The sequence below is a fragment of the Rattus norvegicus genome, chromosome 12 (genome assembly GCF_021556685.1).
Source record: "Rattus norvegicus strain SHRSP/BbbUtx chromosome 12, alternate assembly SHRSP_T2T, whole genome shotgun sequence".
Classification (NCBI taxonomy): Eukaryota; Metazoa; Chordata; class Mammalia; order Rodentia; family Muridae; genus Rattus; species Rattus norvegicus.
Genome location: NC_141545.1, coordinates 8183093 through 8208910, shown reverse-complemented (window position 1 = coordinate 8208910; position 25818 = coordinate 8183093). Strand labels below are relative to the sequence as shown.

The window sequence follows — 25818 nt, the reverse complement described above, 5'->3', positions numbered from 1 at the left end:
GGCGCAGTTGGAGACAGGCTGTTGGCTTGCACTGGGGGATGTTGGAGGGTGGCTCTAGCAGGTGAGTTCCATATGATTTGGCTGTGTCTGGGAAGCAAGGCTGCAGTGAGCCTTACATCTGAACTCCGCATCTACAGTGGCAACCGGAGCCTCTGATAGGGACCGACTCTGAGTCAGGACACAGAATCCCCAGCTCGAACTGTAACTGAGCTCAGAAATGAAGGCCGGTTGGCGACAGGAAAAAGATCAGGTTAGAAATTGGCTGCACACCAAATGCAGCGCATGGAGGAGGAAGACATGGGGGTGGGGAGGCCCAGGAGAGGAGAGCTGGTGTGGAGCTTCCTGCCAGGTCAGTTCAGAGGTGGCTGAGAACATCTAGGGAGGGAGTGCCAACAGGAAGGTCACCATGGACCTTGGCAGAAGCCACCACAGGGCCAGCAAAAGGGCAGAGAAGACAAGGTGGAGCTATGCAAGCATGAGACAGAAACTCGAGCTTAGGAAGGAAGGACCATGTCTCAGCTTCTCTTTTCAATTATTTTATTCAAGAAAGTGGAGGACAGACAAGGGGACTGAACTGAGCCCTGAGTCACTGAAGCTCCCAGCTCAGCCCCCACAGCATGACCAGACAGGACCCAGGAGTAACCAATGCATTGTCCTCCAAGAGCGCAGAGTGCACTGCCCAAGCACGTGCTATTTGGGGGTGCCACCGCCCTTCTTGGGTGTGGTGGGCTTCTTGCTTTGCCAAAGGTGTCCCTGGATAGTGAAGGCATCTACACTCATAGACATGGTCTTGGCGGGGATCTGGGTGAACCGTTTGCGGTCCGAGTTGTACTTGTAGATGCCTTCGACCATGGCAGGGGTGACCGTGCGAGGCCCATAGCCTGCCAGCCTGGACAGCTCCTCCGTCTCCCCAGACAGAGTGTAGAGGGCACGAAACTGGCAGCTTGAGTCCCGGAAGAGAATCAGGAAGTGGTTGGCCTTGCTCTTCTCGATTTCCTGAGGGATGGTGGCAAGAAGCAGGTCAGGCTGGACCGCTGCCCTGCTGCCCCGCCCGCCAGTACCACACACACAGACAGCGGTGGGCTCACCTCTAGAATTCTGTTCTTCTGCGGCTCATTCACCTTGCCTGCCAGGCAGCAGTGTGACAGGGCATTGTGGATGATGAACTTGTTGGACTTGGCGCTGGGTTCTTTGTAGAGTCGGGGACCTGGAGGGCAGTCAGTCAGTCAGTGGGGAGAGCACAGGTTGAGGAAAGGCAGGGAGACCATTAACTTCTCACAGTACTCGGCCCCACTTACCTGTGTACTCAGGCACTGATGCTGGGGAGGAAGCATTGCTCCCATTCTCCCAGTCACGTTCTCGACTGCCAGGCAGGCGGCTGGGCGACATGAGGCCTGATGGAGAAGGGGCCCTGCAGAGGAGGAGAGGGATGAAGGTGGGGTCGGGTGTGTGACACCTCCCAGGAAAGAGGCTGCAGAGGAGAGGTCCACATATACTGCACACTTCCTACAAGCCTATACAATGCTGTCCCATATGCTCACCCTCCGATACACATACATTGCACATGGGCACGTTCTCCAGACTTGAGTCAGTTTCCCCAAATACCATCTGTGTACCTGTGCTCTCTTTCATCCAGCAGTCCAGCCATATCCTACTCTAGACCCCAGATAGCTATGTCTGGTAAGAGGCTCCGAGAGACCCCTTGCCCAGGCTTACCGAGACGTGGACCTCTTCACACCAAGGTTATTGGGAGCCTCATTGGCCACAGTAGACAGAGACAGTGTGGACTGGGAATAGACCTTGCTGAGCCGGGAGCCTAGAAAGAGACAGTACCAGTCAGTTATCCCTGAGGCCCCTAGCCTCCACTAATGCCCATGGGCACTCCTGAGACACTTTTGGTTTTTTGTGTTGGCTTGCTAACATTTAATTCTTTTATTTATATGAGTACACTGTTGCTGTCTTCAGACACACCAGAAGAGGGCATTGGATCCCATTATAGAGGGTTGTGAGCCACCATGTGGTTGCTGGGAATTGAACTCAGGTCCTCTGGAAGAGCAGTCAGTGCTCTTAACCACTGAGCCATCTCTCCAGCCCAGCTTTTACTTTTTAAAGATCTTCAGCCCAGGTGACCTCAAACTTTCTATCTGCTGAGGATGACCTTGATTTCCCAAATCTCCAGTCTCTACTCTCTGAGTGCTAGGATTAAAGGCCCATAACACCATACCTGGTTAATACTGGAGCTGGAACCTGAAGTTTCGTGTACGCTAGGCAAGCACTCTGCCAACTGAGCTGCCACCACCCTCTGAACCTTTTCATATATTTGTGTGTGTGCGCACGCACGCCTGTGTCCCTTGGTTTCAGTGTTGATGCAGGATCTCAGTGTGTAGACTAAATGGGCCCAGAATGCTCTATAGGACCAAATGCACAGTAGGACCAAACTCAAAATCCTCCTGCTTCAGATTCCTGAGTATGGCGATGACAGGCAGATGTCTGCTTTAATATGGCGATTCTACAGTGCTGGGGGTTTAACTCAGGGCCTCATCCACTCCACACAAACCTAGCCCTGAGCATCACATTCCTATCCACATACCTACAGGGAAGGGAGCATTATTTAGTAGCATCTTCACACATCCAAGGGGGTTCCTCACTATCCAGCCAAGGGCGGAAGGTACCCTCACCACCCTGCAAATCCTGCCCACTCCAAATCCCTGCCCCATCACTGCATCCCAGCAGCCGCTCCCTTTTCTCCACAACCATAGGGCCCCTCCTCTCAGGGTCCTCACCCAGCAGGCCGCGGGCTGGGCTTCGTGCCAAGGCCGAGTCATCACAGCAACCAGAGCGTGGCCGGGTGGCCCTGCGCCCGCCCCGCCCTGGTCCCCCGGTCCCTGAGGCCCGGGGCCGTAGCACCTTATCAAGGTCATCCATCAGCTTCAGTTGTGCCCGACGCTCATACTCAAGTCTTGTGAAGTCCCCACGTCGGGGGCCCACCTCTTCCTCAGCTGGGGCCATGGCTCGGGTAGCAGGAGCCAAGGTGGCCACCGGAGCAGCAGGGGCTACGGGAGCTGAAAGGGCCAAGCCCGGAGCCTCCTCCTGAGCCAGCCTGCAGATTAGACAGAAGGGAGCAAGCGAATAGACACAGGGGCACTGGGACAGCGGTATCAAAGCCCAGGGTCTCCTCATTCCAGCTCTAGCCTCACCTCGCGGCCTCCTCCCGTTTCTGCTCCTTCTCTGCCTCCTGCCACTGTTTCCGCCGCCGGGCCTCCTCTGCCCGCCTCTGCTGACGCTCAAGCAGGCTAGCCCGCTTTTGAGCCATCTCATCCTCAGGCTTGTCTTCGTCCTGGATGACGACATGGGAGTTTAGCTGACCACTCTGCTACAGCTGGAGTCTGACTTTTAGCAGCGACCCAGCCTGTGGCTCACCTGACCTTTCTAAAATCCTCAGAGTACTTAGCTGGTGGCTACTTTATGCACAGCCCTGGGAGCTATGTACACAACACACTTGACCCAAAGGGGGAAGACTAGCAAGTGAAGCAGATTTAATGCTATAAATATGCTTGAAGTGCCACGCTGCACTGCAGCCTATCCTACTCTAGGGTCTCCTTAGAAGTACCCCAGCCGAGGGACGAGGGGGACTTACTCAATCAGAGAGAAGTGAGGAGAACTTTCTAGACTGATGGGCTAGAAAGTTCAAAGGCCTTGAGGCCAGAACCAACCAATAGGCTGGGACACTGAGCCAGGGAAATGATTTAAGGTAAGGTCATGAGGGAGCAGAGCCTAGAGCGGTGGACAGACTTTCTGTCCTCAGGGCAAGAGAGCTGTCAAAACCCCCACTGCACAGGAAAAGCAAACAAAACACTGGGTGTGGAACAGTGACGACCAGCAGGAACAGAGCATGCACTGTTCACTTACACCACCATACAGTGGCCCAGGCCACAAGTGGCATGAAGACGGAGGATGACCAAACAGGATAGGTCAGGAAAGGGGACCACCCACACCTGTCCATCCTGTCTATCACCCACTCATCCATCCATATGCTCATACTTGTCTGTCTACAAATTAACCTTCCCTCTACCCTTCACCCACCCACCCACATCAATCCGTCTTCCACCCATCTAAACAACCACCTATCCATCGACCTATCCACCTATCCACCAACCTATCCACCTATCCACCCATCCCTCATCTAGCCTATCCACCTATCCACCAACCTATCCACCTATCCACCCATCCCTCATCTAGCCTATCTACCCATCCCTCATCCAGCCTATCTACCTATCTACCCATCCCTCATCCAGCCTATCCACCCATCCCTCATCCAGCCTATCTACCTATCTACCCATCCCTCATCCAGCCTATCCACCCATCCCTCATCTAGCCTATCTACCCATCCCTCAACCAGCCTATCCACCTATCTACCCATCCCTCAACCAGCCTATCCACCCATCCCTCATCCAGCCTATCTACCTATCCACCCATCCCTCATCCAGCCTATCCACCCATCCCTCATCCAGCCTATCCACCCATCCCTCATCCAGCTTATCTACCTATCTACCCATCCCTCATCCAGCCTATCCACCCATCCCTCATCTAGCCTATCTACCTATCTACCCATCCCTCATCCAGCCTATCCACCTATCCACCGACCTATCCACCTATCCACCTATCCACCCATCCCTCATCCAGCCTATCCACCTACCTTTCCATCCACCTAGCCAAACTAGTCACATACCTACCTCTCACCCATTTAACTTACCCATCTAACCACCTCCCAAACCACCCGCCCACCCATTTACTCATCCATCCACGAAACCGGCAAGCCAGCCACTGCCTAGTCAGCCATCAGCCGATACTCGTCATTTTACCTACTCATTGGTAAAGCTCCATCCCCAAATGTCTACCCACCACCTCCCACTTCCCTTATCAACCCCTAGGACATCCCCATTCGGACATCTGACCCATTCTGACATCCACCTCTTGGCTCACCCTTTCCCTCTGACCTGCCAAGGTGACTCACCTTATAAAAGAATCCAAGCCCCGATCGGGGCTCTCCCTCAGAAGATGCCTCTTCCTCTAAGGAATCCTCAGCCCCAGGGGGGCTCCCATCTCCTTCCTCCTCAGCAGCAGGCTCCCCCAGGCTGGCTAGAGGGATCTCGATGAGGGCAGGCTTGGTGGTGGGCTCCTCGGGAGGTGTCCCCTCCGACAGGAGGATAGAGGATCGAGTCTGTACAGGCACCTGGCTGGGTGAAAACTTGCGTAGGTGGGGGAGGCTGTCTACATCATGGGGTGGTGTGAGTACCCTTGTCAAAGGTGCAAGCTTCAGCTCTGCCGGCCTTGCATGTTTTGGACTACGGGGAGTTGGGCTGGGGCCTGGCCCTGGGCTACGTCGGGCAGCTGGGGCGCGACGGGCAGGGCTGGGGGATGCTGCTTTAGGCCCAGTGGCAGGTCCAGGAATGACCCAGGCTGCAGGTGGTGGGGCAGGTCCAGGAGCCTCTGGAGGGGCTAGAAGCCGCTGTTGCTGGTCTGTGAGCCTCTGCATGTCCCGCTGCAGAGAGCTCAAAGCAGCACTCAGCTTACTGACTGCTCGGTTGTAATCCCCCAGTCCTTCTGGGGGAATCGGGCCCAGATCTGGAGAGAAGGTAACTGACTTAGGTCTCGAGGATGGCTCACCCTGGCCTTCACCTGCTGGCCGTTCCCCACCAGGAACTGAGCCCAGCTCAGCTTCCTCCTCAGCCTCCCCTGCAGCCTCCCGAGGCTGCACCTGCAGGAAAGCGCTCTTGCCCAGTCTCTGCCTGTGCTTGGCAAAGATAGCCTCAATGCGTCGCTTCTGAGCCTCGATGGCTCTGCGCTTCTCCTCCAGCCGGGCACCCAGCTCGCTCATCTCCGAGCTCAAGGCCTCAGGCGCTACGGGAGTGGATGTTGGAGACCCCGTTCCCGATTCAGCCTCAGCCTTCACCAGCTGCTTCTTTCGCTCAGCAAAACTGGTCATCTTCACTTCCGAGTTGTTGGCTGCTGGGGATGAAGCCACAGCTTTCGGGGACCCCTCAGACGGGGGCGGTGGTTTCAGTGTCTCTCCTGCTGAGCAGGGAGATGGTTTTGAAGGGTTCTCAGGGTGGGATATATAGATGGGTGCTTTGTTAAGCCCATCAGACAGTGGCTTTGAGGCTCCTTCGGGAGGATAGGGGGAGGCCAGTGGTGGTTTGGAGAGACCCTCAGGAGAATGGAGGTAGAAACTGCCATCAGCAGCCCCGTCAGGGAGCAGGCGGGGCTCGGCGCTGTGAATGATCTGCAGGGCCTCCTCAATTGTGGGTAGGTCTCCAGATTCTGGGGGTGGCTGGGCAGAATTCCGCGATGATGTCAACGCAGGACGTGGGGGACCCAGACTGTCTGAACTGACGGAGCGGAGCAGGACAGGATCTCCCATGACGACATCCACATCGCTGTCCAGGCCAAAGGGAGTGCTGAACGACACAGCCTGGGAGAGGGGACGGCTGGGCGGCCAGAGGGAAGGGTCAGCCCCTGGGACAGGTCTCTGCCATGCCCTGATCAGCTCAATCCCTGGTACAAGGCCACAGGGTCCCTCCCATATGATACACTCACCTAAGCTGACGGTTCCAGGCTTTGCCAAGAGCCTCCATGTGAGACATGGATGGAGATGACTTCAGGGAGCCTGGGGAGGGACAGTAAATGGTCACTGTGCAGGGGGAGGCCACTGATCTGGGGGTTGGCTGGTGTCTGGGACAGCCTCTGCAATGCCATCAGGTGAGTCACTGATGGGTCATTATGTGTTTGGTTGTGCTAGGTTTGCAGGAATGGCCAGCTGGAACTTCCGGGATGGCTCAGTGATTAGCATATGTGGGGCCTTGGGTCCAACTCCTAGTGTTGTGCAGTACAGTTAGTAGTCTCTTCTGGACCAATGAGATGGCTCGGCAGGTTAGGGACACTTGCCTCCAAGCCTGATGAACTGAGTTCAATACTGAGGACCTATACAGTGACCAGAGAGAACCAATTCCTGCAAGGTGTCCTCTCTGGACCTCTACACATGCACTAAGGCAAATATGCCCCAACACATATAAGAACAATAAGAGATTTAAAAATTAAAATGAAATGACCACATATTAGCAGTTGGTGCTATTTGGTATCATGCAAAGAGTCTTCTCTTTTGTTTTGTTTTGTTTTGTTTTGTTTTGTTGAGACTGGGTCTCACTGTGTAATCCTGGCTGGACTGGAACTCTCTATGTGGCCCAGGTTGGCCTCCAACTCACAGAGAACTGCCGATCTCCACCTCCTTAGTGCTAGGATTAAAGGTATCCACCCCATCCCTGGCTGATGCAAGGGGTCTTGAAGCTAGCCATAAAGGAAGTCAGAAAGATCCAGTGAGGGCCACTGGAGGACTCAACATGAAGTCAGCTAGAGGATTCTTGTGGTTGAAGTTTCCTGTAATAGAAGCCATATTTTCTCTTCACCTGTGGATCCTCGGAGTGGGGACTGGGGACCACCAGGTGACAGTAGCGGGTGACGGAAGTTGAAGACAGGAGAACTGCCAAACAGATACACATCAGCCTTCAGTCGCCTCTCACAGGTAGCCCCAGCCCTGCCCCTGTATCCACTCCAACAGGGACCCATACCTGCTGCCGCTGTTGTTCTGAGATGGTACAGTCTCGGTATTCCGGGGGGAGACAGCTGCTAGGGGCGCAAAGAAAGAGGTCAAGCAAAGCAAGGTTCCTTTACCCTCCTCTGACCCCAGGGCAAGCCCAGGTCCTCAGAGCTCACCATGTCCGTCAGGCAAGTCTTTGGCCTGAACAAAATCAGGCTTCAGAACCTCAAAGCACATATACATCTCAGCCAACAGCACCACCAGATTGACCTGCAGACCAGAGGGAAACCAGCTGACTAGTGGAGCAGCCCTGGATAAGGACCTCAGGCCCCGAGTCTCACCCCCACACCACCAAAATGGCTTTACCTTGAGGGGCGGTGGGACATAGAGTAAGTCTTCAAGGGATAGGGGGCAGCCCCGAGGAAGATGGGAGGCACAGAAGTCTTGTACCAGCTGGAGGTTGTAGAGACTGTCTGCCACAGACATGGGGTCCTTGAGGCACACCTCTGTGGGGACAGGATACATGGGTGTACAACTCAATGATAAAGAAGTCAGGTGCTCCAGGGAAGCTCTCCTTTGAGCCAAGTCTTGTACGTTTTGTAAGATGCATACTACAATGCGTTGACCCTCTAAGACAACACAAGAGTTTTGTTTTTTCTCTTGTCCTCTGTATATGTCTGCACATATGTGTACATGTCGGCAGACCAAGGTCAACAGTGGGTGTCTTCCTTCTCAATGCACTCTCTACCTTAGATTCCAAAGTAGGATCTTTCACGGAAACTGGTGCTTGCTGAATCTACTAGTTGGCCAGCAAGTCCCCTGAATTCTCCTGTCTCCACCTTCCTGCAACTGGGATTATAGACACTCGCTGCTGGACAGAGATTTTTACATGGATGCTAAGAACAAACTCTGGTTTTCATGGTATTGCAGCTTATCAACTGAGCCATCTCCCAGCTTCCTGGGAATCCTTTGTTCTGGAGAGACAGCGTGGCAGTTAAGAGCAGATACTGCTCTTGCAGATGACATGAGTTTAGTTCCCAATCCCCATCAGATGAGACTAGCTACCGGGGATCCAGCACCTTCTTTGAGACTCACCTGTACTCAGACATAAACAGACCACCCATGTATATACATATTTTTAAAACTAAAATAAATCTTAAAAACAAAAACCAAATAAAAACATCCTCCAAAGGACTGGGAATACAGGTCAGTTAGAAGGGTGCCTGCCTGCAATATAACATACAAAGCCTGGGTTCCATCCCCAATACCCCATAAACATGACTGTAATCTTAATACTTAGAAGGTAGAGGCAAGAGTATAAGAAGTTCAGGGATATTCTTTGCTATATAGTGAATTTGAGGCCAGCTTGGGCTACATGAGATTCTGTCTCAATTAAACAAACAAACAAACAAACAACAACAACAACAGAAATACAAAAACCTTTTTTTTCCTAGGCAGATATATAGTAACACATACCTGTAATCTCCAGGCAGGAAGAGAAGGAGTTTGAGGCCAGTCTGGGTTACAGAGCAACTCTGTCTCAAAACAGTAACAAGTTTCTTTTCTTAGGCAATCATTGCCCTTGGGCACTGCATTTGACCCAAAAGATACTTCTAGATGAACTTGTTATTTCTTTTCTTCAATGAAAATGTTACACTGTCTTAGGAAGTCAAGAGTCTGCCTCTGTTTCCAGATACCTAAAGTGGACCACGACCTTCAGTGAGCATGAAGTCTACCTCGCACTGAGAGGTTTAGACACTTGTGTATGGTCACTGAGCTAACTCAGAGAGGAGAGGGACCCAAACCTGCACGATCTGATTCTAGAAGCAGAACTCAGGGACCAGGGATGTGGCTGAGTGGGTAGAGTGCTTGCGTAGCAAGCATGAGCACTGGGTTCCATTCCCCACTCCACATAAACCAGTCATGGTGGTTCGCACCAGCATGGTGGTCATCCCAGCACTCAGAGAGGTTCAAAGCGAGGTCAAGGCTGACCTAGGCTATGTAAGACCTTAGCTCGATACTGAATCATACTGGTCCTGCTGACTGGAGATGCCTTCCCAGGATCAGGTCTGGCTTACCCACTACTCACCCTCAAGTCGTAATAGCTGGGGACAATAGCAGTGGATGGTGGCAGCCAGTGCTGCTCCACTGGCCAGGTCCTGAAGGGTAGTCACATTTGGAAAACAGGGGGCCCTCCGGGCAATGGCACGGTCCTTGCGGTATCGAATCTGTGGGCAGGAATGGAGTGAGGTTAGTAGTTAGGCCAGCCATGTCCGGGTTGGCAGGCATGCAGGATGGAATAGGGAAACGTGGGATTTCTGCCATGAAGGGGTGGGAAGCTCAGGATCCCCAGAGCCAGAATGGGAGGGAAGGGAGGGCCAGCCTGGAGCAAGGGAGGGACAGAAGCAAGAGACTTGTCTGCGAGCAGCCAGGCCAGCAGCGGGGGCTGGGGACAGGGCCTCCTGAGACCCTGGGGAAGGGGGATACATTACCATAGGGGGTTTGTTCCCCGACTCCTTCAAACAGAAGGCAATTGCGTGCTGGGGGGGGAAGGAGCGGCCGTCAGCAAGGCCTGCTGGGCCCCCAAAGCCCCCTCTGGGGAAAGGAGGAGTACTGACCCCTGTTCCTGAGCCTTGGCCATCTAGCTCCTCCCAGCCCTGAGGAACCCCACAAAAGCAGCCTCCCATGACAAGCCCAGGCCCTGGCTTAGGGAGAGGATGCAAAAGAAGCAGGTAGGCAGAATAATCCACCCCCCCGACCCAGACCCCAGGTAGGGAGAAGCAGTGAGCAAAGGTGGGGACCCCTATCCAGTCCACACTGTCCCTTTATTTATACGCTGCAGGGATAAGTTATATGAAGCAAGGAGAGGTTGAGACCATGGTCTAAGATCACACAGCTAGTTAGGGGAAGTGAGAGAGAATTGAAAATCTTCTAAACCTCAAAATTCTACCCAATTAGGGAAGCTGAGGATCTTTCCCTTGGCCAGAAGACTTCTTCCATGTATCTGCAATTTGAGGTCACTGCCTGTGTACCTGGTAGGCAAGGGGGTTCCCTCTTCTCACCCTAACAACAGGCTCAGGGGCCCTGCCTTTTTAGTTAATGAAAAGCTCATCTACGGGGTTGGGGATTTAGCTCAGTGGTAGAGCGCTTACCTAGGAAGCGCAAGGCCCTGGGTTCGGTCCCCAGCTCCGGAAAAAAAAAAGAACCAAAAAAAAAAAAAAAAAGCTCATCTACTTTCTGGTTTGGGCTTTTTTGTTTGTTTAAGACTTGTTTTTATTGTATGTGTGTATGTACGTGTCTGTATACAGGGTCTATGCATGTGCATATGGTGCCCATGGAGGCCAGAAGAGGGTGCTGGCTCTCCTGGAGCTGGAATTACAGGCGTCTCTTCAGCTACGCCCCTCTCTGTCAGTCTGCCTGTGGTTCATTTAAGATAGGGTCTCCAGACATACCCTGGGCTGGCCTGAAATCTGCAATCCTCCTGCCTCAGCTTCCCAAGGGTTGGGATTACAGACATGCCTAACTCCTCCTCTGCTAATGACAACGATCCCCCCATCTCAGTCCCCAGGGCTGGGGTGCTACCTCCATTGCTCACAGCTGGGGGTGGGGGAGGATGCAGGCTATCAAGCAGAAACGACACAGACAAGACAGAAACAAGCAGGACAGGCAGACGAGACAAAACAGACAGCCTCACTTACAGGAACCAGCTTCCAGTACCAGCGTGTGGGGCACTATTGCCAGAGGGACAGAGAAGGGGACAGCAGGGGCCGATGCAATAAGAAGTGCAGAGAAAAAGAGGAAAAGAGAGTCACCTCCAGGCCCACCCTCAATCTCAGCAATGGCCAGGAGGTGCAGCCCATCCCTTCTCAGCAGCCTCACAATCATCCATCCACCTACCCATCCATCATCCATCCACCCATCCATCCATCTATCCATCATCCATCCACCCATCCATCCATCATTCATTCATCCACCCATCCACCCATCCATCCACCCATCCATTCACCCATCCATTCATCATCCACCCATCCATCCACCTATCCATCCATCCATCCACCCATCCATCCATCCACCCACCCACCCATCCATCCATCCATCCATCCACCCACCCATCCATCCATCCACCCATCCACTCATCCACCTACCCATCCACCATCCATCCATCCACCCACCCATCCACCCATCCACCATCCACCCATCCATCCATCCACCCACCCATCCATCCATCCACCCATCCACTCATCCACCTACCCATCCACCATCCATCCATCCATCCACCCACCCATCCACCCATCCACCATCCATCCATCCATCTATCCATCCATCCACCCATTCATCCATCCACCCACCCACCCATCCATCCATCCATCCATCCATCCACCCACCCATCCATCCACCCATCCACTCATCCACCTACCCACCCACCATCCATCCATCCATCCACCCACCCATCCACCATCCATCCATCCATCTATCCATCCATCCACCCATTCATCCATCTATCCATCTATCCACCCATTCATCCACCCATCCATCCATCCATCCATCTATCCATCCATCCACCCATTCATCCATCCACCCACCCACCCACCCATCCATCCATCCATCCACCCACCCATCCATCCACCCATCCACTCATCCACCTACCCATCCACCATCCATCCACCCACCCATCCACCATCCATCCATCCATCTATCCATCCATCCACCCATTCATCCATCTATCCATCCATCCACCCATTCACCCACCCATCCATCCATGCACCCACCCATCCACCCACCCATCCATCTACCCATCCACCCATTCATCTGTCCATCCATTCATCTATCCACCCATCCACCCACTTATCCATCCATCCACCCATCCATCCACCCACCTATCTGTCCATCCATCCAACCATCTGTCCATCTGTCTGTCCATCCATCCACCCACCCACCTATCCATCCACCTACCCACCCATCCACCCATCCAGCTATCAGTCTATCTACTCGTCCGTCCATCCATCCATCCATCCATCCATCCATCCATCCATCCATCCATCTCTCCTTCCTTCCATCCATCCCTTGCCCTAGCCTCACCGAGGGCTGGGCCGGAGAAGCCCCATCCAGAGGAGCTGCAGGAGATGCACGCTGGGTTGCTTCTTGTTCTGTCTTCTCCTGCAGCCGCCGAACAGTCTAGGGGTCAGAGAGAAGTCAGTGCCTGGTCACTTGGCTAACGCCACTGTCTCCACTCACCATGGCGTGGCCCCACCCTACTTACTGTGTCTACCCAGAAAAGGAGTTTGTGCTCCAAACTGCTCAGAGCCAAGGGACCAGGCAGGGTCTTTGTCCACTCAAATGAGAAGGCAACCATGAGCGCATCGATGACAGCTAGGTGGGCTCCCTGTTGGGGCAAATGCTGGAAGATGAGACCAGAAGGCCAGGCAGGGAGCTACACTTCCGCCTCCAGTCCCAGAGAAGAGGAAAAACCTAGAAGTGGGAGGAGTGGGGCCAGGGAATGGCGATGAGGCCAGGGATGGCTGGGTGGGACCCTGAGAACTAGAGTTATGAAAGAGGCCACACATGGGCTAGGTTTTGAAGCTAAGGCACCAGGATTTACAATAGAGCAGCCCACTTAGAGAAGCCAAGGGCAGAAGTAGAGGAGCTTGAGGAGTAGAAGGGTATAGCAACTTGAGGGAGCCAGGAATGATCTGCAGAACTGAGTGTGATGCCCTTAGCTCCACAGAAAAGCTAGGCTTGGAAAATGGTGGTAGGCTTGATAAGGGGAGCTAAGCATTGTGGGAGCAGCTAAAACTGGTTGGAAGAACTACACCTAATGCGGTGAGCTTGAGGGCACGGCTAGAGGAACCACTTGGTGGGCGTAACAAGGATCAGTGGGTGGAGCCTGAAGGGAGGTAGAGGCAAGGTACTAGAAACATTGCAGGAAGGTGTGCTAACCAGGAAGGAGTAGAGCATACCATGAGGATTGGCTGGTGTTTCAGGTCAGCCTCACGCACTGGGTGCTCAGGTAGCGAGGGCACCGTGCCCCTCCTCGCCAGCAAGGCCAGCAGTGCAGAGGGGCTGGGGGATGGCTCGAGCTGTGGCAGTGCCTGACGCCAGGCCCGGCAGTAGAGTTCTGCAGAGAGCAGCAGCCGCGTCACTGGGGGCTTCACATGCTCCTGTGCGTACTGGTCGGTGTAGAAGGGTTCCCACAGCTCCGGGGGCACATGCTCTGCATTGGGGAGGGGCACAGCAGGTCGGATCAACACATAACCCATCTGCTCACCCTTCTACAAAGACACGATCCCAAGGAAGCAAAGGTGTGGACTAGAAAGGGACTACAGAGCCAGGCACACAGGTACAAGCCAGGGATGTGTGCGAGTGTATGTGTGTGTGTGCACCATACAAATGCCCTCAGAGGCCGGAAGAGGGTGGTTATCAGTCAGACCGCCCCCCCCTCCACCCCCTCGAAGCTACAGTTACAGATAGTTGTGAGCCACCAGACAAGGGAGCTGGGAAATGACTAGTGTTCTCTAGGAGAGTAGCAAGAGCTCTTGACAGCTGAGCACATCCACTGGGGCTTTGAGACAGAATCTCTCACTAAACCTTGGCCTAGCCATTCCGGCTGAACTAGCTGACCCGTGAACCCTCTGGGATCCACGCAGCTCTATGTGTCCAGAGTTTAGGTTATAGTCTGTCCGGTCCTTTTCTCTGGATCCTGGGGTTCCGAACGCCAGTCCTCATGCTTTCTCAGCAAGTCCCTCTGCCATGAGCTATCTCATGTCCCCTGCCCCTATTTGTCTAGCTTTTGGGGGTCGAGGTGCATGTATCCCAAGCTAGCCTCAGACCTGCTAAGAAAGCTCACACTAAGAATGACCTTGAATTTCTGGTCCTCCCACTCTAACCTCCGGAGTCCTAAGATTATAGTGACAGAATGCAGGGATTCCCATGTGCTTCTCAAGCACCATCAAGCCCTGTCCTTATCTCTGGAAACTAGCTTTATAGAAAATGTACAGGGAAGGAAACTGAACAGCCTAAGGCTACGTGGGTCTCCAATGCCAGGAATGAGGGTCAAACTCAGGTCTTAAGCAAATGCTATACCTCCTGGCAGCTTAGTGGCTGGTATGGGCATAAGGCCACCTACAGGATATACACGCCAAAGTCAGGCAGAGAGCAGGTACTTTGAGGAAATTGAGGGAGCTCAGTTTGGTGTGTGGGGGTACTTTCAAAGCAGAGGACATAAGGAGTAGGGGCTTAGGAGAATACTGAGTTCAGCCAGGAAAACCATACTTGAAGGATACAAGAGAGATCCAGGCCCGGCATGCACAGTTGTAATCCTAGCCTCGGGAAACTGAGAAAGGATGAGCTTCACAGCAGCCCAGGCCAGAAGCTGTCACAAGCCAGTTTGTGCTAGGACACCCTGATTCAAAAAGCCCACCCAGATCTGAATATGGTGGCCCGTGTTCCTGATTGTAATAGCAGCGTGTAAGAGGTGAAAGCGAGGCCAGCCAGGACTACAGTGAGCCCCACCCCCACCCCCAGTCTTTAAAAAAAAGTCAACAAAATAGCTCAACATTGCCATAAAGCCAGACAACTTGACCGGGTTCCACTTCCAAGACACACACGGTAGCAGGAAGAACCAACTCCCACAGGTTACCCTCTGACCTTCATCTATGCGCCATAGCCCGGATTACCCCAACACATACTCGCAAAAATAAAAGATCAGACGGGATGACCAAGTGGGAAAAGGTGCTTGCTGCTAAAGTAACGACCCTAAGGTCACTCTCCAGACCCACGTGGGAAGAAGAAACTAACGACTGCACTGTGTTAGCCTCTGACCTCCACACAGGCACCACAGCGAGCAACCCTCCTCACACACACTATGGACCTCCACACAGGCACCACAGCGAGCATCCCTCCTCACACACACTGTAGACCTCCACACAGGCACCACAGCGAGCAACCCTCCTCACACACACTATGGACCTCCACACAGGCACCACAGCGAGCAACCCTCCTCACACACACTATGGACCTCCACACAGGCACCACAGCGAGCAACCCTCCTCACACACACTATGGACCTCCACACAGGCACCACAGCGAGCAACCCTCCTCACACACACTATGGACCTCCACACAGGCACCACAGCGAGCAACCCTCCTCACACACACTATGGACCTCCACACAGGCACCACAGCGAGCAACCCTCCTCACACACTATGGACCTCCACACAGGCACCACAGCGAGCAACCCTCCTCGCACACACTGTGGACCTCCACACAGGCACCACAGCGAGCAACCCTCCTCACACACACTATGGACCTCCACACAGGCACCACAGCGAGCAACCCTCCTCACACACACTATGGACCTCCACACAGGCACCACAGCGAGCAACCCTCCTCACACACACTATGGACCTCCACACAGGCACCACAGCGAGCAACCCTCCTCACACACACTATGGACCTCCACACAGGCACCACAGCGAGCAACCCTCCTCACACACACTATGGACCTCCACACAGGCACCACAGCGAGCAACCCTCCTCACACACACTATGGACCTCCACACAGGCACCACAGTGAGCATCCCTCCTCACACACACTGTAGACCTCCACACAGGCACCACAGCGAGCAACCCTCCTCACACACACTATGGACCTCCACACAGGCACCACAGCGAGCAACCCTCCTCACACACACTATGGACCTCCACACAGGCACCACAGCGAGCAACCCTCCTCACACACACTATGGACCTCCACACAGGCACCACAGCGAGCAACCCTCCTCACACACTATGGACCTCCACACAGGCACCACAGCGAGCAACCCTCCTCGCACACACTGTGGACCTCCACACAGGCACCACAGCGAGCAACCCTCCTCGCACACACTATGGACCTCCACACAGGCACCACAGCGAGCAACCCTCCTCACACACACTATGGACCTCCACACAGGCACCACAGCGAGCAACCCTCCTCACACACACTATGGACCTCCACACAGGCACCACAGCGAGCAACCCTCCTCACACACACTATGGACCTCCACACAGGCACCACAGCGAGCAACCTTCCTCACACACACTATGGACCTCCACACAGGCACCACAGCGAGCAACCTTCCTCACACACACTGTAGACCTCCACACAGGCACCACAGCGAGCAACACACTGTGGACCTCCACACAGGCACCACAGCGAGCATCCCTCCTCACACACACTGTAGACCTCCACACAGGCACCACAGCGAGCAACCCTCCTCACACACACTATAGTAAAGTTACTGGGGGGTGGGGGAGACCAGCTGGGTGTGACAGGTAACACCCGTAATTTCAGCACTCAGGAGGCTGAGGCAGGAAAAATGCTGAAAAGCTCAGGGTCAATCTGGGGTACATTAACTTCCTGGCCAACCTGGACTACAAAGAGAGGCCCTATCTCAAAAGGATTAAAAAAAAAAAAAAAAAAGTCGGGCCGGAGGAAAGTTGATGGTGGCTGGCACAAAAAAACATTGTATACATATGTGTATCAAATTGTCAAAGAACAAAGTATCTTTTTTAAAAAAAGGAAAAAAACAGGAAGAACTCCTGAAATTAGATCACTTGATCAGGGACTGCCTTAAGCCCTGTTTCCATCAGCCCAGCTGCTATGCGTGTGTAAAAACGTAGGTGAGAGAAATGCTGAAGCAAGGGCTTCAGGGTAGAACATGGCACATCCGACCAGGCTAGAGAGATGGCTCAGTGGTTAAGAGCACTGACTGTTCTTCCAGAGGTCCTGAGTTCAATTCCCAGCAACCACACGGTGGCTCACAACCATCTGTAATAGGGTCCAATGCTCTTTTCTGGTGTCTGAAGTGATGGTGTACTCACATACAATAAATAAGTAAACAGACACATCAGAACAGACCATTCAGACTTTGTTGTGGTAAATACTATTTGGGGGTTTTTACCCCACTTAGGCCGTACAGTTCCCAAATAAAGGACATAAAGGCTTCCACATTTATAATAAGTCTTAAAGCATTAGCGGTGGGCAGATATCAACCCTCAAAGCTATTTTTCACTATATCTCTGTCAATAACCCCAAGATATAACTTGCCATGTTATATCTTGCCATATAACTTTCCAACAGCCGGCCTTCATGGCCGTGAGGTCACGATCCGCCTACCCCATGACAACTTTTCCTTCTTCCTCCTCCCTCTCCACCCTAGTCTCTGCCTTAGAACCCAAGCCCTGAAACCTTCCCACCATCTCTCTTCTGCCCAGCCCAGGATGTAGGCATCTTTATTAACCAATCAGGGATAACGTGGGGGGAGGGGGGGACAAGGTTCACACAACAAAGATGGGTATATGTGAGGATCCGTTCTTCTTGGAGCAACCAGCTCTTGGGGTACAGAATTTAGCATCTGAATACAAGCAGCACCCGACCAACCCCCTACAGTTCTGCACAGTCAGGCTCCTAAGAGACCACTTGACATGAGGGTCTGGCTTCATTAACAGAAACCCCTTCTTGCCACATCTCCTTCCACGCACCCAAAAGCTGCACTTGACCTTCCCACTAAGGACTGCACTCGTATGGAGAGCTGGGTGCGACTACCTGCTCTTAGCTTTGCTCTTTGAAAGATGAGGGGCTTCAAGTCGGCTAGATGGCTGGGCAAGTAAAGGCACTTGTCATCTACCCCAACCTCAGTTGGATGTCCAGGCCACCCATGATGGAGGGAGGGGAGAACCAACTTCCAAAAGTTGCCCTCTGACCTTCATATGTGTGCCACAAGAGGTGCAGCATTGTCTGTCTCTCTCTCTCTCTCTCTCTCTCTCTCTCTCTCTCTCTCTCTCACACACACACACACACACACACACACACACACACACACACACACACTCACGTTTTTAATGAAACTTTAAAATTTTTAAAGAAAGATGAAGAAGAATTTGAAGACTCACTGAAGGGACTTTGGCCAGCTCGATCTTGGCTGAGCATAGCAAACCTTGCCCTTCTCCCCCATTCTCTCTGCCTTGCTAAAAACCCCTGGATCACATTCCGGAAGCTGGCCCCCGAGGCTGTGCCCTTATTTGGCCAATTCCCCTTCCTGAGGCTGACTACCAAGGTCCAGCAATCGAAGTATCGAAGTACAACAATCAAAAGCCCCCTTGTGGCTGCCCTAATTAACCTGTCTAATTAAAATTAAGCCTCGTCTTATCGCAGGGTTCCCCCTTTACCTTTATAAACCATTTGTCTGTGGGCCACGCCTGTCTTCTCTTTGTTTCCCGTTTCTCCCCTCTCCCTTGTCCCCTTCCCCTTCTCCCTCTTTACCTCCTCTTTGTCCTTTATTCCTGCACTCTGTCCCTCTGGGACAAACAAATATCTTTGGTGCTGAGAACGTGGTCTTGGGGTCCTGACTTCCCTTTCACTCACCTCCTCCTGCCCTCTGCCTCCATGGCCTTGTCTCTTCCCCCTGCCTCAGCCTCATGGGGCCCTGGCTTCCATCCTCGACCCAGCTCCTGTTCTCCTGCTCCTAGCCTCCCCAAGGCCAACAGCAGCCAGCCAAACACACACCCACGGGCCCACAATGCACCTGGGCTCTGTGCCCAGTACCTCCTTCGAGAAGCCTTCCTCCTGCTATCTTATTCCAAAGGGACAAGCCCCACCCCACCTTGTGGAGGCTTGTGTGACCATCTGATTGCCACAGCTGCACACCAGGATGCGTCCTAGTGATAAGTCACCGTCTTCCCTGACTTTACCTGCCCCCATGCTGCAGTCAACCTCCTGATATCACCCTGACCTTTCTCATACACTCAGTGTCCTCTCAGGCTCAACCATGACCACTTCCTGTTCCCTAGAGCAAAATCTAAGGACTTTCTCTGAGGAAGAAAAATGACCCAGAACCGCTTCTCACCGACTTGGGCCTCATTTTGTTTTGAGGCAAGGTCTCATGCAGCTCAGGCCAGCCTCAGACTTTGCTACACAGCCAAGGACAAACACCAACACCCAATCCGGCCTCCACCTCACCAATGTCAGGATTACAGCCATCTAAGTGCCCCCACATCTAGTTTATGCCATGCTGGAGATTAAATTCAGAGCCTTGAGCACGCCAGGCAGGCACCCTATCAACTGAGGAACATCTACTGCCCTCGTCTCAGATGGACATTAAGCACTTGTTCTACACCAGTGTCCTTCCACTTGACTGACACTCGGGTTGAGAGATGAAGGGTAGTACTGTCTGGGGTTGAGCATAAGCACTAGCCACTATACATGACTGTCAGTATCATTTTCCTTCAACGTAGAGATACTCAGCAGGGCATGGTGCCACACTCAGGAATGAGAGGCAAGAGGGTCACAAGTTCAAGGCCACCCAGACTATATAGTGAGATCATTTCAAAAAGACAAAATTGCCAGGCGAGGTAACTCATGCCAGCAACCCCAGTATTTGGAAGGGTGAAGCAAGAAGGCAGGTTCTATAGTGTGTTCTGAGATGGTATTATACTCTATAATAGTTCAGGCTATCTAAACAAAACAAAATGAAAAGGACCAGGGAGATGGCTCAGTAAGCGAAGGCGTTTGACATTAAACCTAACCAACCTTGAGTTTAATCTCCCAAACCCACATGGTAGAAAGAGAGAACTAGACCCTGAAAGTAATTGGCTTCTGATCCTGCAACACATCACATGGTACACACATGGCATGCATGCATGTGCACATACACATTAAATAAATTCGAAAAAAAAAAAGTATTTAAAACACTGAGCTGAGCGACGATGGCAAGCACACTTAATCCCAGCACTCAGGAGGAGGAGGCAGGGGTCTCTGTGAGTTCAAACCAGCATGGTCTACAAGGCTGGCTTCAGGACAGCCAAGGTTATGTACAAACCCTATCTCAAAACGCAAAATAAGAGGTGGCTCAGGAGCTGGAGAGATGGCTCAGTGGTTAAGAGCACCGACTGCTCTTCCCAAGGTCCTGAGTTCAAATCCCAGCAACCACATGGTGGCTCACAACCATCTGTAATGAGATCTGATGCCCTCTTCTGGTGTGTCTGAAGACAGCTACAGTGTACTCCTATATAATAAATAAAATATTAACAAAAAAAAAAAAAAAAAAGAGGTGGCTCAGCGGTTAGGAGCACCGACTGCTCTTCCAGAGGTCCTGAGTTCAAATCCCAGCAACCACATGGTGGCTCACAGACATCTGTAATGGGGTCTGATGCCTCTTCTGGTGTGCATGAAGACAGCAACGGGGTACTTATATAGAATAAATAAATAAATCTTAAAAACAAATAAAACCAAATAAATAAAAGGAGAATTTATGATAGTAAAAACTTAAAAGGAGAAAGAAAGACTATAATTTGGCGACAGTTTTCTCAGCCCAATTCCACTCTAAAATCACTGCAGTATAAAATGGCGAATCATTCACAGAATGTTTGATTTATGCTTTTTGTTTTTGTTCTTGAGATAAAGCCTTTCGTAGCTTAGGTTGGCCTCAAATGCTCATTTTGGCTAAAGATGAGCATGAACTTTTGATCTTTGTGCCTCCACAACCCAAGTACCAAGGTGACAGGTGTGGTCTCCCCTGCCCAAGTTCTCTGGTCCTGGGTCTGAAACTCAGTGCTTCCAACGGAGAAGGAAACAACTCTTTCAGTGGAGCCACATCCCCGGTCTGCTTTTACTTTATCTTCTTTGGATGGAGGCTTCTATAAAGAGCTTAGGGTGGCTTTGAACCCATGACCCTTCTGCCTCTGCCTCCCCTGCATTGGGATGATTGCTGTGGGCCACCACACTCTGCTGCAGTGTTTACATTACCTGCACATCTGGATTATACCGGCTACATTTCAAGTGGTCAACAACCACACAGGGACTAATCCCAACCCTACTAGACACCACATTTCTATACCACGGTTAACATCTATTCAGTCCATGACCTTCTGCGGGTTTACTCCTACAACACACTTTGGTTGTTGTGCTGGCAAATAAGGTCTTTCTTGTCTCCTGTATGACTGACCTACAACCCTAACCCCCGAGACATTGGTTGCAACACCACCGTACAGATAAGAAAACCACAGCTCAGAGGGCTAAGGTAACTTACCCAAAATCACACAGCCAGGAAAATGGTGGAGCACAAATGAGACCAGTTTCCCTCACATACCTCTCTCCTATTTGCAAGGCCTAAGGAATGGCATTTGGTATTTCCCAGACTGACACACAAGTCTTCCTTATCTCCGAGTTTGTCTCTTGTGAGCCCAGCAGCCGGCACTCCTCACCTTGCCATGGGGGACACCAGAACTACCCCTTCCGAAGCCTGTCTGATCTTGTTGGCGCTCAGACAGCTTCTCTGGCTCCCCGGTGCCCCCAGATATTAGTCTGAGAGGTCCTCCTTCTGCAGCCTACTCTGCACCCTCGTGCTGACCTCCAGGCACCATGGGGAGCTCTCCTCTAAGAAGCTTTGCATCCACGGCCTCCTCCCCTTGGTGCCCTTCAGGACTGCTTCTCAGGGGAACCCCTTTTTGTGCCCCCAACCTCTCTGGAAGATCTTGGAAATTTTCTCCTGCAGGCCCAGCTGCTGGGACCACACCAGGTCTTACCACAGTAGCTACCCAGGATCTAACTTGGTGCCCATCCCCATTCTCCTGGGTCTCTCCCAGCATCTCCTCCACACCCTGAACACCGAGCACTGGCTGCCTCTTGAAAGGTGTCTGTAAAGAAGCCCGAGTTGCAGGGCCTGGTGGGATAAACCTACTAACCCAGCAGATCAGAGGGGCTGGGGATGTGGCTCTGTGGTCCAGTGTCTCCCTAGGATCCCCCAGTGAGGGGCTGGGGTCATAGCTCAACTGGTGGACACTCCCTAGCATAGGGCCCTAGGCTCCAAACCAAGTGCTGGCAATTACAAAATAAAACAAACAAACAAACAAAAAAAAAAACCCACAAAACAAATGAACAACAACAACAAAAGTGCACCAGGAGGAGAGAGAACTTTTGGCTGGAAAAGGCACTTGCCACCAAGCCTGACCACCAGAATTCTATCCCTGATACCTACATGGTGCAAGGAGAACAAACGCCCCTAACCTCCCTTCTGACAGCCACACAAACCCTGCGACACCCGGAGAACACACACTATAAAGACATATATTTCAGAGTTGACCTAGCCTAGATCCGTTCCTCCCCGTTTCCTCCAGCCCCCAGCCCTTGTCTGGGACAGACAGGTAGGTGATAGCTGGGTTTGATCCTGAGCCAGCTGCAGCCACTCAGCAGTGTTACATGGTGGAAGGGGCTGGACCAACAGGAAGGGAAATGGGTGACTCTGAGCATGAAGGTCCCTGCACGGGGCTTTCCTTCCCTTCTGCACACTCTATAGTGCCTTCTGCTCGCCTGAGAGACCGTGATAGAATATTCTCACCGGCCACAGCAGCTGCCACAGTGAACACTGACCACATCAGACAGTCAAGGCACCTCTCACCAGCTTGGTCCCAAAAGTACTGGGACCAGCAAGATGGCGCAGCAGTCAAAGGTGCTTGCCACCAAGTCTAACAGTCTGAGTTTGACCCCCAGGACCCAGGACGTTCTCTGACCTCCACACAGGTGCCCCCATACACCCACAAGTAAATAAAAATAACTTTAAACAAGTCCTGGGGTTGATAACCCACTGCACGGCACCACGCGCACGCAACTTCTATGTGTTTTCAGGCACAGATGCTTAACTGGACAAACACCTTTCTCTCTCTCTCTCTCTCTCTCTCTCTCTCTCTCTCTCTCTCTCTCTCTTTTCTTAAATAGAAAAAGACACAGAAGTTCAGAGAATCTGAATTATTTTCCACACTGTAGGAGGGCTGGGCCTCAAACTCAACTGTGATTTAACAGAGTTGGGCTCTCGGGCTGGCGAGATTGCCCAGTGGGTAGAGGTGCCTACTTCAGAAGACCTGATGAAGTAAGTGTTCTGGACTCACAGAAAGGTGACAAGGACAGAGAGCTGAGGTTTTCGTGGTTGTTCTCTGACCTCCATCCACATGCTGTGGTGCATGTACACACACACACACACACACACACACACACACACACTCACACACACATACACACATACACACACACACACTCGTAATGATGAAAAATCAAAATTAAAAAACTCACAAAGCCAGTCTCTCTAACTCAATTATTGCAGCACGTGAGGGGCTGGGACATAGGTTCCAACTCCCAAGTCTTTCTTTCTCTTGCAAATCCCTGGGGGTGTGCAGGTGTCAGAGGCCACACGGGGAAGAGTGCAAGTGTGAGAGACTAATAGAAAGTGGAAAAGTCAAGACTGGGTAGAAGCAACTGATGGACAGCTGTCACAGGAGACCCACACCCAGAACAGGTTGGTCTGGGAAGGCAGTGGGGTGGGGGAGGGGCTGCACCCAGTTAGTGCCAAGATCAGTAGGAAGGCAGGGCTTTTCTCTCTCTCTCTCTCTCTCTCTCTCTCTCTCTCTCTCTCTCTCTCACACACACACACACACACACACACACACACACACACACACACACACACACAGGCTGTCCTGTCTTCTCTCCTCTCTCTCTGCCAACTGTCTCTGTCTTTTTCTGTCTCTGTGCATGTCTCTTTCTCCTACTCCCAGTAAGGCCTAGACCTTAATTAACCCTTGTTTTTCCCAAGGCTAGGCCTGGCCTCCCAGTCTTCTCAGGTCTGATAATCCACCTTCCCCATTTGCCCAGTAGGGATGGCCCTAGTCCCTCAGGCCTGTGGCCATGCGGAAGGGAGGAGAAAAGGGCTGGCTTCAATAAGAGAAGGCCTGCCCGCCTGAGCTGCCACCCAGGACAGCTGGTGAATGAGCCATTTATGCCCACCTGAATCCTCAGGAAAATGTGGCAGTAAGTGACAACTGCCAGCCTTCACCAGGGCCATCAAGACGCAAGAGAGGGTCCTAGACACCACACACACACACACACACACACACACACACACACACACACACACACTGGCCAGCGGCAAGGCAGGGTTTGTGACCCAGGCACAGAGCTGTAGATCTGAGCTCTTAAAAAAACGCTCCTTGGGGAGTCCAAGCCACGGTGTATACGTTGGGGGTAAGACAGAGAAGGTGGGGGTAGTGGGGAATCATCACAGGCTTCTTCTGCTGTGTGTAAAAGGGGAGTTGGCCATGCAGTTAGGCCTTGGGGTCTGAGGAATCGGGGTGGGAGGCGGGAAGCAGAGGACTGTACCAGGAGACCCTTCCCCCACCACATACCAAATTGCTCTGCAAACCCCACCCCGCTCACCTGGGGGCTCTGATCCCGGGGTCCCAAGGCGCACAGCCTCTTGGCGGGCCCCACCCCCGACTGCGTTCCGGCGACCCGGGCGGGCAAAGTCCAAGGGCCCGGGCCGAGCAGGAAGCTTAGAGGCCCAGCTTAGCAAAGACCGAAAGCTCGGGGACCCTAGGCAGCCCCGACGCTATTGTTCCCACGGCCCCGGCTTAGCGCCCCGCCCCCCGCACCTGCCGCGCCCCAGCCTGGCTCCCCCCAGTCCCCTCCCCAAAGGCCCTCGGGTTACCTGCTCCCCCGAATGCGGCCCGCAGCACCCACGCCAGACTCGCCGCCGCCTTGGCTCTAGAGAAATCGTACTGGTCCAATGACTTGATCTCGGGGACCAAGAAAGTCCTCCGCAGTGGCCCGGACCCCGCGGGCGCCGCTTCCACCATGGCGACGCCGGGGCTACGGCCGCCTGGGTCCGCGCGCTCTGATGGGCTGGGCTGCGCTGCGCTGCGCGGCTGCAGAGCCTCCGCCACCACGATCCGGGTTGCCGCCGCGGCCGCCGCTGCTGCTGTTACTAATAAAGCTGCTGAGGCGCCGCTGAACCAGGTGCGGCCGAGCGCGCTGGCGACGCGGCGTCGACCCCGCCCCGGGGCGGAGCCCAGGTGCGCCCCGCCCCCAGATTGGACTCAGTTCTCTCTGGCTCCTGGGTCCACACGGGTCCGCACTGACATTAACGATTCCACGGGTCCTCCTGCGGCAAAGGGCGGCGGTGATGGCGGATGAGGGAAGGGCTGCAGAGGAACGCATGTGCCTGTTTGCGTTCCCTCGTTTGTGTGTGTGCGTGCGTGCGTGTGTGTGTGTGTGTGTGTGTGTGTGTGTGTGTGTGTGTGTGTGTTCTTGCTCACTCCTGGACCCTGGAGAGGCTTAGGAACCCACTGTCGTGGATGTCCACACAAGCTTTTGATCCACACATATGCAAATGGAGCTCTCAAACTCCGCATGCATATG

At 53.0% G+C, this 25818-nt stretch overlaps 1 protein-coding gene across 20 annotated transcripts; it reads right to left on the bottom strand.

The window, feature by feature from the left end:
* Nucleotides 1-520: 520 nt before the first annotated feature.
* Camsap3 (calmodulin regulated spectrin-associated protein family, member 3) lies at nt 521-25409 on the bottom strand. 20 transcript variants are annotated; one of them, XM_087579331.1, is made up of 19 exons: nt 25109-25386; nt 13552-13805; nt 12855-12977; nt 12674-12769; nt 11293-11325; nt 10087-10134; nt 9684-9822; nt 7961-8100; nt 7771-7864; nt 7626-7683; nt 7464-7537; nt 6598-6667; nt 5015-6488; nt 3198-3337; nt 2784-3100; nt 1717-1816; nt 1299-1411; nt 1089-1207; nt 521-996 (listed from the first exon to the last, which is right to left on the bottom strand). In XM_087579331.1, the coding sequence occupies exons 1-19, from the start codon at nt 25254-25256 to the stop codon at nt 691-693; spliced, it is 3846 nt and encodes a 1281-aa protein (XP_087435457.1). In that variant the 5' UTR covers nt 25257-25386; the 3' UTR covers nt 521-690.
* Between the last annotated feature and the right edge of the window lie 409 nt (nt 25410-25818).